A 16,479-nucleotide genomic window follows, 5' to 3' on the forward strand; every position below is an offset into this window, starting at 1 on the left:
ACACTTGCGTTGTGTGATGCACGTTGCAATGCGTCGTTATGTAGAAAAAACGCATCCTGCAAAGTTGCCCACAGGATGCGGTTTTTCTCCATAGACTTACATTAGCAACGCATTGCGATGCGACGGATTGCCACACGTCGCATCCGTCGTGCGACGGATGCGTCGTGTTTTGGTGGACCGTCGGCACAAAAAAATGTTCCGTGTAACTTTTTTTGTGCGTCAAGTCCGCCATTTTCGACTGCGCATGTGCGGCCGAAACTCCGCCTTTTCCTCCCCGGACATTACGATGGGGCAGCGGAAGCGTTGTAAAACTGCAACCGCTGCACATGTTGTGCTACATTAACACACTGTCCGTCGGGCCGACGGTTTGCGACGGCCTGTACCGACGGACTAGTGTGAAAGTAGCCTAAAGGTAGCATGGAGCAGGCTCCCGCCAGAAACAACAGAGAATCATGAGCATGCTACCTTCTCCTGTACATTCCCTCTGTGAAAACCCTTTATACCCAGATGGCTCCTAATAATTTCAGCGAGAGGTTCATTGACCAATGCGAAGAGCAGATGAGACAGGGGACATGCCGGCTGTGTGCTCCTGACCAACAAAAACGGCCTGAAAAAGTCATCCATTTACTCTTAGCATTTGCCGTCTGTCCCCCATATAACAACTTTATCCATGAAATGAACTATGAGCTCATGCTGTGAGCCCATTCCAGCACTGCGGATAAGAATTCCCACCCAGTGGAATAAAACACCATGGTGGAGTCGAGTGAGCACATGACCCTATCATGTGCATTATCTACCGGTAACGGACGAGTAAGGTGTGAATGAAGAATGTTAACAGCTGTAGATGTCGCGGGCATAAATCCCAACTGGGTACTGTGCCCTACAGTGGATAGAACCTTGTTGAGTAGCTAGGACTTTTGCTATTATCTTGATGTCTGTTTTCATTTACATAATGTTGAAGAGACGATGTAACCAGTTTACCATCTACAATTTGGAGCCAGAAGGAATCCATAGACCATAAGATTAAGGGCCATTTTGGTGTAAGAATGACACATAGGGACGTCAACAAAGGTGGATGATCTGATAAGGCTCTAGGTAGATATTTCACAGATTTTATACGGTATAGGGGGAAAGATATGTTCTGTTCCTAGAACTAAAGCTATACGCGATAGTATTTCATGAGATTTGGAATAACAAGAAAGTTGACGGACCTTTGAATGCTTAATTCGCCACAGGTCTGATAGTGACAGTTCCGACAGTAGCTCACCGAATTTAGAGACGGGAGAAGATTCTATAGCAAGGTCTTGCTTACGCCTACCCTAGTATGGGTGAATAATATTGAAATTATTAGCATGTGTTAGTGTCGCTATCATCTTCATTACATTATTATAAGGAGGGGGATTTAAGCTGCTATCAATAGCAGTTCCTTAGAGCATATTTTGCAATGAATGCCTACAAAACTACCATCGCCATCGGTCTTGAAAGAGATAGTTACAAAGGTAATGCACTTGTTATCACCCCTGGAGTAGCTTGGGACGGTTGAGTGGAAACTGTAACTAATACATGAGCGGTTCATGCCTGCAGATTTATCTTTTTCTAATTGCGTCTCCTGCAGACACACCACCGCAAGTGAGTGCTCTCGGACCTATTCCATAACGGCCGGCCGTTTTGTATCATTGCCATTCCACAAGAGAAATTTGAGATTGCCAGCCATTACGCTGGTCTATATATGGGTTGAATTGTGCAGAGGGCAAATATATTACCAGCCTCCAGTGTGGAGTCACCTCAACACACCGATACAATTTTAAAAGCAAAAATACCAGCAACATTATTTTCAGGACTGTGCAGCACATTATGAAACTTTGAGCCCCAGTAAACAAACAAGCCACATGAAATTACATTTTCATCCACCAGGGGCAGATAGAAGAAGGCACCAATATCAAAGACTGACCGTCACTTCCAAGCAGTGAACAGGTGTGAACAGGTGCAAGCGAAGAGTAGCCACCTCCATATATGACTAATAAAGTAGCACTCTGTAGCGCTATAGTATGCAAACATGGAATTTGGATTGCATTATTGCTCTAGAAAAGAGGAAAAAACAAAGATACTGTATTTTTCGGACTATAAGACACACTTTTTTCCTCCAAAATTTTGGAGGAAAGTGGGGGGTGCATCTTATATGTCTGGATGTACCTTAGTCCGGCTGTGGATGGGAGAGGAGTGGCAGTGGCGGACGAGCGGGTCACAGGAGGCAGGAGCCAGCTGCTGCAGCTAACACTGTGCCTGCTGTTAAAGTGAATTTTCATTGCTTCCCATGCCTGTAGTATCTCCTACCTGTAGGCACTGAAGCCAGTGTCGATAGGTGGGAGGAACTATGGGAGTGGAGAGCAGTGAATAGTCATCTTCTTTAATAGCAGGCACAGTGTTTGCTGCAGTCGCCGGCTCCTGCAGTGGCTGGGCTATCATGTAAATATTGGGATCTCGTTGCTGCATCAATCCAGTTGGGAACTGAAAACATAATATCTGCATATTTAAAGGGACAGGATACTAATGTTGTACTATGGTGTATTTTATTATATATTTCACATAATAGTGGCTAATATATGGTCTTGTACAGATAAGGGGTGATATGAAGCATCACAGGAACAGTTTCTATTTAAAAGTCTAGCTGGTTTATATCAGTCCTCATGAACCACATCACAGGAAACTCCGATACAGCCTTTGTCCAGCACAAAGTTAAACATAAAGTAAAAAGTCCGTACAATAGTGCAGGTTTGCCCTCTTGGCACAGAGTCCATCTTGGTAGTCTTTTAGCAAACTCACTGCCTTGTGGGAGACAAACAGGCCTCATTTTACAAAGTGAACCACACTTCGGGGTAGAGATATGGTGAGCAGCCATCTCTCCCAACTTTTCAGCTGCTCATAATCAACCTGTCATGGCCGATGAACCCCTTTTAGTCGTATATGTACTAAAGTATTGCTCCAGGATTATCTCTCTTCCACTACGGGTCTAGCAGCCATCTTACAGTGGGTACACACTTATATATCTACATATTTGACATACAGTTATTTGGAGGGGCTGCAGAGATATTTTGGAGGTAAAATAATTTGAATGTGTATAAAGAAGATTGGTAATGTATGTAATTTTTCTAAGATTGAGGTTTTATGGTCAGTACACATATAAATAATAATCAGATGTCACTGTGGATGATTTTTCAGCTAAATGGGACAGAATTCTATACTAGTGTGCGGCTGAAACTGTATTTCATGACTTGTTTCTCTTGTTTTATACACTTTCTATGCCTTGTCTGACAAGGCGTGGCTTAGCTGATAACGGCGTGGCTTTACTGAGAGGGGAGGGATCTAACATTCTGCATAGAGCTGAAGAAATTGCACCAAAATTGTGGTGCACGTTTCTAGCACAAGGTTGGCCAACTAATAGGCAGTGAAAATTCAGAAAACACAGTTTAAATACATGCTAGCTTTATCAAGTGGCAGCTGCAAGAGGAGTGTGACCGGCCCCACACTGATTTACCAGGCACTGGAGATGACAGTTAGACAACCCAGAATAGAATAATACACCACATGGCTAACAGACTTGGACTGGCCCACAGGAGACCAGGAGAATCCTCCGGGGGGCCACCACCCTCTTATATGAGCAATTCTTGGCACACTATAATTTAATCACTATGTACAGATGAAGGCAGCATCTTATTCATTTCACAATCTACCCAGTTCATTGTTATGTAAATTTGTGATTGAGGATAATGTCACATTTGCATGTAGTTGAAAAGTGGGGTCCTGGAATTGGTTACTGGTGGGCCCTTGGCACCTCAGTCCGACGCTGCATATTAGTATATAGTTTAGCACAAATTCTATGTTGTATCCAACTTTTTCGTCACTGCTTATAGTTTTTACACTTTGTAGGTCTGGCGATGATCTTCCATACACCCCCCCTACAGAAATACAAAGAAAGATATATCCAAGTATAGTTGAGAAAATAAAGGAGGAGCCTATAAAAGGATTGACAGGCCCAGACTATGTCACGGGATCCAATCTACCTAGCCATTCTGATGTCCATGTGTCTTGCTTAACAGGATTACGAATACAGGTGGGTTACATGTTCATGCGGTAAGTGAAAGCTGCAGGCACCCAATCATATCACAAGTATTATGTGGCTTCTATTCACATAACGAACCATGATGTAGTTACGAGACCCTCAGACTGAGAGCCAATCACTTCTTTTCTTTTTTGGTTTATAACATTGTAAATTTGGAGATCTCCTAAGAAGACCAGAATTTTACAGACAGTTCTTCCAGCCCACGGTAAAAGAATGTACACTACAATATGCTGTGTTTAGTTTTTGCTCCAAGGAGTGCCTTCTTCAGGGTCTTTCCATTTTCACAAGAAAACGATTATAATACAGGAATCTGATATTTTTCCTATATCGCCCCATTCCATGTTTTAGCTGATAACCTGCAGCCCGCACCACCCAAAATCTAGGTTAGGCTACACTTATCTGAACAGCGTCCTACTTGTTACTCTTAGATTCAGTGTTCGGTGTAAGAGGGAGCGTTGTCTGTGACGTGCTCTCCCACACTGACAATAGTAGCCTAGCAGCATATTGTAGTCCGCAGCATAGTGTTCCTGCAGTCCGTGCTGCAGATTATCATCAAAAACATTAGCGTGATTTAGAAAAACGATTATACTGTAAGCAACGAGGGCTGCACTGCAATTATTTTCTTGTGAAAGTGGAGGAACGGTTTAGGCTGGGGTCACACAAGCATATAAAATAATTGGCCCTATTCTCATCCAGGAGAGTGGCACTTTTTTCTCACTTGGCACCCATGTGCAATCCGTTTTGTTACTCGGCAGCTATTAATCTTTTACACGAACATTTTACAATTTCCCATAATATAGAATTGTAATGTATCTGTAAAAAACGGTTGCTGTACTGATGGGCCATGTGGCATTGGATTTTTCTTCTCGCTCCCATTCGATTTATTGAATTACATTGGTCCGAAATTGCACTCATCCAATTTATACAATTGTGTGAGTGAGAACCCTAAAAGTGATATCTGGATATTGGGCAGTTCATCATGTTCAAAATATGGGCTGAATGAAACCTTTCGTCAAAGGCTCCAGTAATTTGGGCTGCTAAATATATGGGATTAGTCGCATCCCCAAATTGCTGGTATGACCGGCTTTGCAGAGTGTTCGAGCACCGGAGCTGCCCAATATTTTCATGCACTAGTCTGGATCATTAATCTGTCCAAGCTAGATGATGGTGCAATTTTTTTCCTGAGGTCCATGTTAAAAATAACCCACGTAAGCTAGCACATAGGCTTTTGGTTTGAGTGCGATTTGTTATACTTACGGACCGGAAATACATTACATGCATTAATAGAACTTGGAATAAAAATTTGCTTCACAATTGGATGTGTTAACCTCTTAGTGACTGGGCCAATTTTTTTTAAATCTGACCAGTGTAACTTTATGTGGTAATATCTCTGGAACACTTCAACAAATCCCAGTAATTTTGAGATTGTTTTTTTTCATGGCATATTATGAATTTATGATAATGGTACATTTAGGTCAATATGTTTTGTGTTTATTTATGAAAAATATAACAAATTTGACAAAAATGTAAAATAAAATGTGCAAGTTTCAAACTTTAACCCCTTTCTGACCTCGAATGGGATAGTACGTCCGAGGTCAGAAGCCCCGCTTTGATGCGGGCTCCGGCGGTGAGCCCGCATCAAAGCCGGGACATGTCAGCTGTTTTGAACAGCTGACATGTGCCCGTAATAGGCGCGGGCAGAATTGCGATCTGCCCGCGCCTATTAACTAGTTAAATGCCGCTGTCAAACGCAGACAGCGGCATTTAACTACCGCATGCGGCCGGAAATGATGGCATCGCCGACCCCCGTCACATGATCGGAGGTCGATGCTTCAGAATAGTAACCATAGAGGTCCTTGAGACCTCTATGGTTACTGATCCCCGGCAGCTTTGAGCGCCACCCTGTGGTTGGCGCTCACAGCGCACCTGATTTTCTCTTTCCACCATGATGGCACCACGGAGAGAGGGGTCCGCCCCCAGGGACAGGAAACCTACCGGTGAAAAAGGGCGTACCTCTCTCCCACATCAGTTGGTTTCCTGTCCCTGACGGGGAACCTACAGCACGTACCTGAAGATCCTTCGTGGGATACCAGGGGCTGATCCAGTTCGGTTCCTGGCAGGGGGCGCCCTGTCACGGCTGGGTCGAGCGGTTTTCTCCCCTTTTTTCCTTCCCTGAAGCACCACCGCAGGGGTCGGCGGACCTTGAGGGTGAGTGGGGGGGGAGGCAGTGAAGGAGGATCAAGTCTGCCTTCCCCAAGAAAAAAAAAAAAAGAGGAAGGAGGCAGGTGGCGGCGGTCAGAGGAATAGCCTCTGTACCGTTGCATGGGGGTAGTGGCGGCTACCGTCCCATGGGGTCCCAGGCGCAGAAGATGCCGGTATGTGGAGGCGCCGGACACGTGGGACCGCTGAAACGCCGGCGCCACTGCCGCCTGGCCCGGAGACTCCGGGCGTATGTGCGGGCGGGCGCCGGCAGACAGATCACTGAGGGGCGAGCGCGTCCCCGCTTATACCTGCCCCTAAGTGAAGGAGCAGTGCGCATGTGCAGATCACCACTTCCACCGGCGGCGCAAGGCATAAAAGTAGCGCCTCCAGGCGGGAAAATGGGGACCATTCAAACCTCCTTTGCCCTAATCACAGTGCGGAGGCCACTATGAGCGACCAGGAGCAGCAGGATGCACAGGAGACTATACAGCCATCTCCTGTGCAAGTGCAGGTACAGCGGCACCAGCATGCACAGCATCAGCGCAAGGGAAACACTTCCTCTCAGCAGCGCAGCAGCAGTGGACGCTCGGGGTCGCAACGCAGCCGAACCTCTGCAAAAACAACGCGACCTGTGACGAATCCAGCGGTGGATATAGTCCCCAGGCCCGAGATGGTATCTCTTGTCCACAGGAAGGTGAGTGATCTACGTGAAAGTCCTGAGTTTAATACGGAGTTACTCTTTCTTCTAGGGAAAGAAATGTGTAGCCAAATCAAAGCACAGGATATGTGCTATATGCCCGGAAGAGCTACCTTCCTCATGGGAGAAGAAGCTAGGCAGCATTTGCATAGAGAAAACAATTCAGGAAGAATCCCCGGCGTTTGCCTCAAACCTAAAGTCACTAATAAGGAGCCAGGTTGAGAGTGCCCTTAAAGGCGTTAAGACATCAAAGAAAAAACGCAAATCAAGCCATAGGTCCCCTGAATCCAGTGTGGACGAGTCAGAGAACAAAATATCCGATTCTAGCGATTCATCAGCCTCCGAGACCTCTTCGCTATCTTCAGAAGGGGGACGCAGTTGCTTCCCTATCGAAGAAACAGACGCCCTCGTAAAAGCCGTCAGGACAACAATGGGTCTGGTAGACGAACGCCCTAAAAAAAGGCACAGGATATAATGTTCAGTGGTCTGGAACAAAAGAAAAGGAGAGAGTTCCCAATAAATGAAACAATTCACTCTCTAATTAAAAGAGAATGGAAGAAACCGGACAAAAAAGTTCTCTTAACTTCCAAGAGAAAATACCCTTTCGATGACCCAGCCTGCTCATCTTGGAGTAAGGCGCCAAAGTTAGATGTGGCCATAGCAAAGGCCTCTAAAAAAAAATTTGCACTGCCCTTCGAAGACATGGGTACCTTAAAGGACCCGATGGACAAAAAAGCTGAGACTTTCTTAAAAAGCTCCTGGGAAGCAGCAGGGGTTGGATTAAAACCGGCCATTGCGGCCACTTGTACTGCCCGCGCCTTAATGGTATGGCTCGAGCACTTAGATTCCCAATTAAAAGAAAAGGTCTCAAGAGAGACAATTCAAAAGTCAGTGTCTGTGATGAAAGGTGCGGCAGCCTTTTTGGCTGACGCATCGGTAGATTCAGCTAGATTGGCTGCTAGGTCAGCCTCCTTCTCAAACGCCGCAAGACGTGCCCTGTGGCTAAAATGCTGGCCAGGGGATTTGCAAACCAAAACTAAATTATGCTCAATACCATGTGAAGGCGAGTTCTTATTTGGGTCAACATTAGACGACATCTTAGACAAAGCCGGGGATAAGAAAAAATCTTTTCCCGGGTTTCCCAATCAGTCTTACAGGCGTCCTTTTCGGAACAGAAAGTTCATGCGGAGGAGACCCCCAAAAGGGAACAAAGATGAATGGGAGGACAAAAGAAATAAGAACAAAGGCTTCATGTTCAACAAACCCCTTCCCCCCCCCCCCGACAATAAAAAAAATCACAATGAAGGTATTCCCCGGGTCGGAGGGAGATTGACCTGTTTTCTTCCAGCCTGGGAAAATATTTCAAACAGTCCCTGGATATTAAGCAGAATAAGAGAAGGTCTCAAACTGAAATTCCGCACCCCTCCCGGCGATTCCTTCATGGTAACACCTCAGAGACAATCACATGAACAGTCAGCTCTTCAGGAAGAGATTTTGAACTTAATTCAGAAGGGAGTGTTACAAGAAGTCCACTACCAGGAGAAAGGTATGGGCTTCTACTCTCCCCTCTTCCTTCGCAGGAAACCGGACGGATCGCACAGGGCGATCATAAATCTCAAAAGACTAAACAGTTTCCTCGAGATTCAACATTTCAAAATGGAGACAATAAAATCTTGTGTAAAGATGCTCTTTCCCTTGTGTTTCATGACTGTTCTAGATTTACGAGACGCATATTACCATGTGCCTATTCACAAGGACCATCAAAAGTACCTCAGACTGGCAGTGACTATCCAGGGGGAAGTGAAACACTACCAATTCAGGGCTCTCCCCTTCGGGTTAGCCATCGCACCACAGGTATTCACAAAAATGTCAGAAGTAATGGCCCACATACGGGAACAGAATGTCCTAATAGTTCCCTATCTGGACGATCTCCTGGTGGTAGGGACCTCATCCCAACATTGCAAACAACAGTTGGAGTTGGTCATGGCTTCACTGACGAGTCTAGGTTGGCTACTGAACATACCCAAATCCGGAATAGTGCCAACCCAGGTACAGGAGTACTTAAGGATAGTCCTAGACTCGATCACGCAGAAATGCTATCTTCCACAGGGGAAGATCCAAAAAATGACACAGATAGTGTTACAGATGACAATGTTCCCGGTCACTACTCTGAGAAAAGCGATGTCCCTGCTGGGATCCATGACGGCCTGTATCCCGGCAGTGCAGTGGGCACAATGTCATACCCGGGACCTGCAATGGGAAACATTAGATTCAAGCATGTCTCTGCGCGGAAATTTAGACGGGCAATTAAGTATCTCATCAAACACGATACACTCTAGTATGGTGGGCAGACCCAGTGAATTTAACCAAGGGGGTTCCTTGGGCACTACCGACGGAAAAAATCCTAACGTCGGATGCAAGCCCCTGGGGGTGGGGAGCACACATAGACGATCAAGTGGCACAAGGGAATTGGAGCCAAAATCAAGAGCTAGCCTCTTCAAACATGAAAGAACGGTTAGCGGTAAAACTGGCCCTAACGCACTTTCTAAAACTCATTTACTCCCATCACGTAAAAATCTTTTCGGACAACCAGGTAGTGGTAGCATACCTAAACCACCAAGGGGGCACCAGGTCTCGAGCATTAATGGAGGTAACCCAATCCATTTTCCACATAGCAGAACACAATCTAAAGTCCCTGACAGCTCTCCACATAAAAGGCTCAGAAAGCCGAACTGCAGATTTCTTGAGCAGGACATGCTTAAAACAAGGGGAGTGAGAGCTAAAACAATCTGTATTCAACCAGATCGTAAAACGTTGGGGGCATCCAGAAATAGACCTGTTTGCGAACAGTCAAAACCAGAAAGTGGAGACATTCTGCTCAATCGATCCCCGGGGGGGGGTCCAGTAGCGCTAGACGCCTTCACAATTCCATGGAACTATCGTCTCGCTTACGCGTTCCCTCCGATATCCCGCATTCCCTTAGTGCTGAGGAAGATTCAGGAGGACGGAGCAACAGTGATAGTAATAGCTCCATTCTGGCCCCACAGAATATGGTTTTCATGGCTAAGAAAAATGTCCATATCAAGCCCTTGGGTTCTACCAGACACTCCGAACCTTTTATCCCAGGGACCAGTTTTCCACCCCAATGTAAAGAATCTACACATGACAGCTTGGCTTTTGAAAGGAAGCTACTAAGCGATAAGGGCTTCTCCCCCAATCTAGTATCCACTCTACTACAGAGTAGGAAACTTGTAACCACCAAAATATATGGGAAAGTGTGGAAAAAGTTCATGTCAGTATCCGGCGCAGACCCAACCGGGGAAATCCCAATAGAGAAAATCCTTGAGTTCCTGCAGAAGGGACTGGAAAAACGTCTAGCTACAAGCACTCTAAAGGTTCAGGTAGCAGCCTTGGGAGCTTTGTACAACCAAGATCTAGCCAGAAATCACTGGATCATGAGATTCATTAGAGCCTCAAGTAGGTCCAGGCCTATTCCTCTCCATACTACTCCTCCCTGGGATCTAAACCTTGTTCTAAATGCTCTAACCAAACCTCCCTTTGAGCCCCTGGCAGACGCTCCTTTAAAAATCTTATCTCTAAAAACCACACTCCTGGTAGCCCTAACCTCGGCCCGTCGCGTTAGCGATATACAAGCGCTGTCCGCATGCCCACCCTTTACTCAGATACTCGAAGACAGAGTCATTCTTAGGACTGACCTGGCTTACCTCCCTAAAATTGCATCACAATTTCATAGAACCCAAGAGATCTATTTGCCCTCCTTTTGTCCCAGCCCCAAAAATGAGGTGGAAAAAACATTGCATACCCTAGACGTAAAAAGGTGTCTGGTCCAATATCTATGAGCCACTAGGGAGTGCAGGAAGGATAGGGCTCTGTTTGTCTGCTTCCAGGGTCCACGGAAGGGACAGAAAGCTTTGAAAGCCACGTTGGCGAGATAGATAAGAGACGCCATCACCCTATCCTACTCATCCTGTGGGACAACCATCCCGGAGAATATAAAAGCTCATTCAACCAGAGCAGTGGCATCATCCTGGGCGGAGAGAGCTGGCGCATCAATACAACAGATATGTAGAGCTGCCACTTGGTCTTCCCAATCTACATTTTTCAAACATTACCGCTTAGACTTGACCTCCTCAGATCTCACCTTTGGGCGAAGGGTTCTAGAGGCAGTGGTCCCTCCCTAAAAGTTACAATCTATGCAAATCTCTCCGTGGTGCCATCATGGGAGAAAGAGAAAATCGTAGTTACTTACCGATAACGGTATTTCTCTGATCCCATGATGGCACCCGTATATTCCCTCCCTTTTCACACACAGGTGTGCACACTATAATGTATTAGTCATTAGCTTTAGTCACGGTGCCTCTGTTAAGTTAAATTGGTTAAGTTTTAATTTGTGCAAATGTTGAGTTGCAGCTGAAGTTCTGTATAAAAGGCTCTGTAAACCAACTGATGTGGGAGAGAGGTACGCCCTTTTTCACCTGTAGGTTTCCTGTCCCTGGGGGCGGACCCCTCTCTCCGTGGTGCCATCATGGGATCAGAGAAATACCGTTATCGGTAAGTAACTACGATTTTCTGCTACATAGCAGAGAACAGCAGATTGCTGCTATGTAGCAGAGGCGATCGCGCTGTGCCTGCTTCTAGCCTCCCATGGAGGCTATTGTAGCATGGCAAAAGTAAAAAAAAAAAAAAAGTTAAAAAAAAAATGTGAAAAAAATATTAAAGTTTAAATCACCCCCCTTTCGCCCCAATCAAAATAAATCAATAAAAAAAAATTCAAACCTACACACATTTGGTATCGCCGCCTTTAGAATCGCCCGATCTATCAATAAAAAAAAAGCATTAACCTGATCGCTAAACGGCGTAGCGAGAAAAAAATTTGAAACGCCAGAATTATGTTTTTTTGGTCGCCGCGACATTGCATTAAAATGCAATAACGGGCGATCAAAAGAAAGTATCTGCACCAAAATGCTATCATCAAAAACGTCACCTCGGCACGCAAAAAATAAGCCCTCAACCGACCCCAGATCATGAAAAATGGAGATTCTACGATTATCGGAAAATGGCGCAATTTTTTTTTTTTTTTTTTTTAGCAAAGTTTGGAATTTTTTTTCATTACTTAGGTAAAAAATAACCTAGTCATGTTAGGTGTCTATGAACTCGTAATGACCTGGAGAATCATAATGGCAGGTCACTTTTAGCATTTAGTGAACTTAGCAAAAATCCAAACAAAAAACAAGTGTGAGATTGCACTTTTTTTGCAATTTCATCACACTTGGAATTTTTTCCCGTTTTCTGTTACAAGGCATGGTAAAACCAATGGTATCGTTCAAAAGTACATCTCGTCCCGCAAAAAATAAGCCCTCACATGGCCAAATTGACGGAAAAATAAAGTTATGGCTCTGGGAAGGAGGGGAGTGAAAAACAAACACGGAAAAATGGAAAATCCCAAGGTCATGAAGGGGTTAAATGATGATCCCTTTAAATAAAATGTTCCTGTGCTGAGATAATCTTATAAATGTGCCCCTGCTGTGTACCGTGTAACGGCTGTGTCTGACCGTACAGGTACATGGTCTGATCATACCACATCTCCTGGGCAGGGAAGGACGCAAAAGAGAGTATACAGACATTACAGCATGGGATTGCATTTTTTAACATATCTGTTTGTTAAACTTATTGTTATCCCAAGATCAATTGATTAAAGTATACTTTGTTCTTGGGACAATCCCTTTAAAGGAAGGAACGTACATGGAAATCTTGAGGCTCTATAGCAAATGCTGCTGCAACATTGCATTAGTTACCGGCAGGTGTCTGCTGTGCATAATAGCTGGCAATTGCTCAGTATGCGTGATCTTGCTGCATAAGACTTCTCCCCACTTCTGACATGCATATACGGCAAATGACAGGAAGGAGTCAGTTAAAAAAGGACTTGGCCAGAAACTTCAGAAGATTTGGCTTAGTAATTAGCAGAGCTTCTCTCTTTGCCAGCTGAACGTACTGATATGTCTGGGTTTAGTTTTTGGGTTTATTCTGTGTGATTATTTTATGTAAGTATTAAATGGAATCTGTCATAAGGTTTTTGCTACCTTATCTGAGAGCAGCATGATGGTACAGGCGTTCTGACACAATCAGAGCTTTTAGATGTAGAATGATGGCTGGGAAAGCTGCCCCCTCCCACACCAGGCACTGTATGTACAAAGTCCATAGACTGAGGTGCTTACCCTATTTTTCAGACCTATAAGACGCACTTTTTTCCCAAAAAATGTTGAGGGAAAACAGGAGTGCGTCTTATAGTCGGAATGTACTTACAGTTAGCGTGGTGGCAGCAGGAGTCAGGCCATTCTTCTGGTGGTCCAACACTGCAGGGCAATGATCTCGCTCCCATCCCAGCCTGGTTTGGCAGGTTCGGCGGTGTGGGGAGGCTCCGGCGACATTTTGTGAAAGCCCAGAGCCCCCAAATTTCTATTGCCTCGATGCTGTAGCCTTCGGGAAAATAGCCACCGGAGACGGTGCATGCGCAGATTAAGATCTCGGCTCCGAGATCTCGGGACAAGATCAAGGTCTCGTACCCGAGATCTCAATCTGCGTATGCGCCCTCTGGCGGCCACTTTCCCTGAGGCCACAGCATCGGGGCAATAGAAGTGTGGGGGCTTCGGGCTTTCCCAAAATATTGCCATAGCCTGCGCACCATTGAACCTGCAGCACCAGCCGCACCAGGCTGGGATGAGATTTCCTGGAGACCACCGCATCACAGCAATGGATGTGCAGGGGCTCCGGGTTTTCACAAAATGCCGCCGTAGCCCCCCCGCACCGCCGAACCTGTGCACCAGTCTGGGTCATATCATCACCGGACCACCAAACACCCCCTGTGACTCTGCTGCCAATCCTTCCCCCCCGTAAGCTGAATTCATGACTGTAAGATGGCCCCCCATTTCACGCATTAGTTTTTTTTCCCCCATTCTCCTACTGAAAATTTGGGGTGCGTCTTATGGTCCAAAAAATACGGTAGTTGCTGGACTAGTCCGGCAATGTTAATCTCTTAGTGATAAATCCTTCACAGTTAGTAAACAGCATGCATTTTGACAAGTGACACATCCCTGAAGTTTGTGTTTTAGTCTCTATCTCCTGCTGTCTTCAGATTACATAGCAAAAACCCACTGACAGATTCCCTTTAAATAAACTGGAACCTACACTTAGCCCTACCCCTAAAGATTGTAAAAACTTAAAATTTTGTATAGTTTTTTGTTTGCTTTTTTAAAACATACCCAATTGTGGAACTTATTTTTATTCTAAGATCTATTGATTAAAACCTTTGAATTTTACTGTCATTCAGTCTTCTACAAAGTACTTTCACTTCAGCTGCCTGTATCCAAGCCCTACATTTGTCTTATCTAGCAGGAGAAGCTTTAGGTGTATATGTTATATGTAGTCAAAAGAATGTCTCTTTTGTCTCTATAGGGCAAGTATACATTAAATACCTTTTTTTCTATTGTATAGGAAGCCACAGCAGTTTCCTATTGAACCAATGCAAAAAAAAAAAAAAGGATGCCACGTGGAAACTTTGGTTTTATACATTTGGACTTAGTTGAATATATTTTCTTCTTCTGCTTTCTCGTATAACTTACAACTATTGCAGCTAAGAGTGTTGCCTCTAGCCCCTGCACCCCGCACAGCAGGGATGTTCTTGCTTGCAGTGTCACACTGACATTTGTGGTCCTGTGATTAGTATACGGCTCTCTAGGAGGAATTATCAGTGTATATTATATATTTAATCTGCATTTCCAGTGATTATTTTCTTCTTTTATCATGCAGGGCCCCGTGTTCTTTCTAGAAGATGGAAAATCCGCTATATCACTGAACGATGCATTAATGTGGGCGAAGGTTAACCCATTCTCACCTTTAGGGACCGGGATACGATTAAACCCTTTCTGAGTGTGGATTATTCTGTGATGTGTGGAGGATAAAGATGCTTCTCACAAATATACACCCAAGGACAGAAGGCCAGCGGTGGCAGGATGATCTCCCAGCCGTCATTCTGATGCAGCTGTTTTACCTTTGTGTTTGGTGAAGTCAAATCTATGAACATAGAACAAAATGAAGACCATTTGACTGGCCAAAGACCAACATGTCCTGTCCTGCTGCGTCTAGGACGTTCCCCATACGTACTGTATATGTGGAGTAATACTAACTAGCTTCTGTTCACACTGCTCAGTATAGGCTGCTCGGTGGGTATTCCAGTGCTGTAGGGCCAGGCAATGAAACTGTGACATTTACTACCATTTATAAGTAATGTAAAGATTTAGCACACAGATTTGTACTGTTCCTTTACTGTGTAGTTCACCACTGGCTGTAAAGATCTGCATTACTGACATTTTATCATAGATGTTCCCTTGGTTTATACAGATGTTCTATTTACAGAATAAAGCTTATAAAGTCCGCCATGGTATTGTGGCTATTGTTGTTATAGGAGCCTGGCTCCACCGTTATGGCACCAGAAGAAAACTTGTCCCTGGCAGCTGCTACTAATCCCTCTATACTTCATGATTGCTGCTTGGAATGTTACAGCCTAAAGGCCAAAATCTGAGCTTTCCAGTGATACCAGGATCTGGGGGCATAATTCAGGGTGCAGCTTTTTTTCATGTTGGGATCAAGATGAAAAGTTTCACTGCTTGGTTCTGTGTGTAAGAGGGCGATAGCAGAAAGATCACAGCTGGTACAGCTTTCTAGTCACCCCAGGCAATGGAGAGACAGTTTTTTTTAATCACAACTCTGACTAATCAGAAAGCGTGTGTGAATTTGGGCATTATCAGACTTTTTTCTGCTACAGGGGTAAAATAAAAATTAGATGTAAATCTAAGATTCCCCTACACCGAATCTGGATTGTTGGAGATAACTGAGGACAGAAAGCGCAGTAGGGTCTTTTCCTATAGGAGGGGATGTAAAAGCAGGGAATTGGCTCACTTGGCGCAGTTGAGTAGCACACAAGAATGAAGCTTGAAGAAATCAGCTGCTGCAGATCCACGGGTAAGCAATGCTGAAAGGAATAGGATTGTGGATAATTTGTAGTTCCTCTCCGCTGCAGAAGGAGATCCAAAGGAAAAATCCAGGAGATGCGATAAAACTTGATGTTTTTTATTATCAACGCGTTTCAAAGTCAACAGACGTCTTCATCAGGATATAATCACAGCTCCCTGACTCTGGTTATATCTGGATGAAGACGTCAGATGACTTTGAAACGCATTGATAATAAAACAGCATCAAGTTTTATCGCGTCTCCTAGATTTTTCCCTTGGATCTCCTTCAGCAGCGCGAAACGGCCGTCGTCTTTTGTGTCTCCTCTTCACATTTCCTTGCTGTTTTTATGTGATTTCCAAATAAATGACATAAATGGGACAGTGAGTGCCTGTACCACTTCTTCCTCATACAAGAATGAAGTACTGATTCT

The 16,479-nt window shown here is 44.7% G+C and overlaps 1 protein-coding gene across 13 annotated transcripts in view; it reads left to right on the forward strand.

Moving 5' to 3' along the window:
• The window catches only part of WDR17 (WD repeat domain 17), a 158,934-nt gene extending 143,463 nt beyond the window's left edge, over positions 1–15,471 (forward strand). For 12 of the 13 annotated variants that reach the window (XM_077279529.1, XM_077279528.1, XM_077279534.1 and 9 more), the window contains 2 exons: positions 3,928–4,111; positions 14,847–15,471. In XM_077279529.1, the coding sequence (XP_077135644.1) occupies positions 3,928–4,111; positions 14,847–14,966 (304 nt within the window). In that variant the 3' untranslated portion in view covers positions 14,967–15,471. Of the gene's footprint in view, positions 1–3,911; positions 4,112–14,846 lie in introns of all 13 variants that reach the window. The other variant, XR_013220017.1, reaches the window with a different exon arrangement.
• The last annotated feature ends 1,008 nt before the right edge of the window (positions 15,472–16,479 follow it).

Source organism: Ranitomeya variabilis, chromosome 1 (assembly GCF_051348905.1).
Source record: "Ranitomeya variabilis isolate aRanVar5 chromosome 1, aRanVar5.hap1, whole genome shotgun sequence".
NCBI lineage: Eukaryota > Metazoa > Chordata > Amphibia > Anura > Dendrobatidae > Ranitomeya > Ranitomeya variabilis.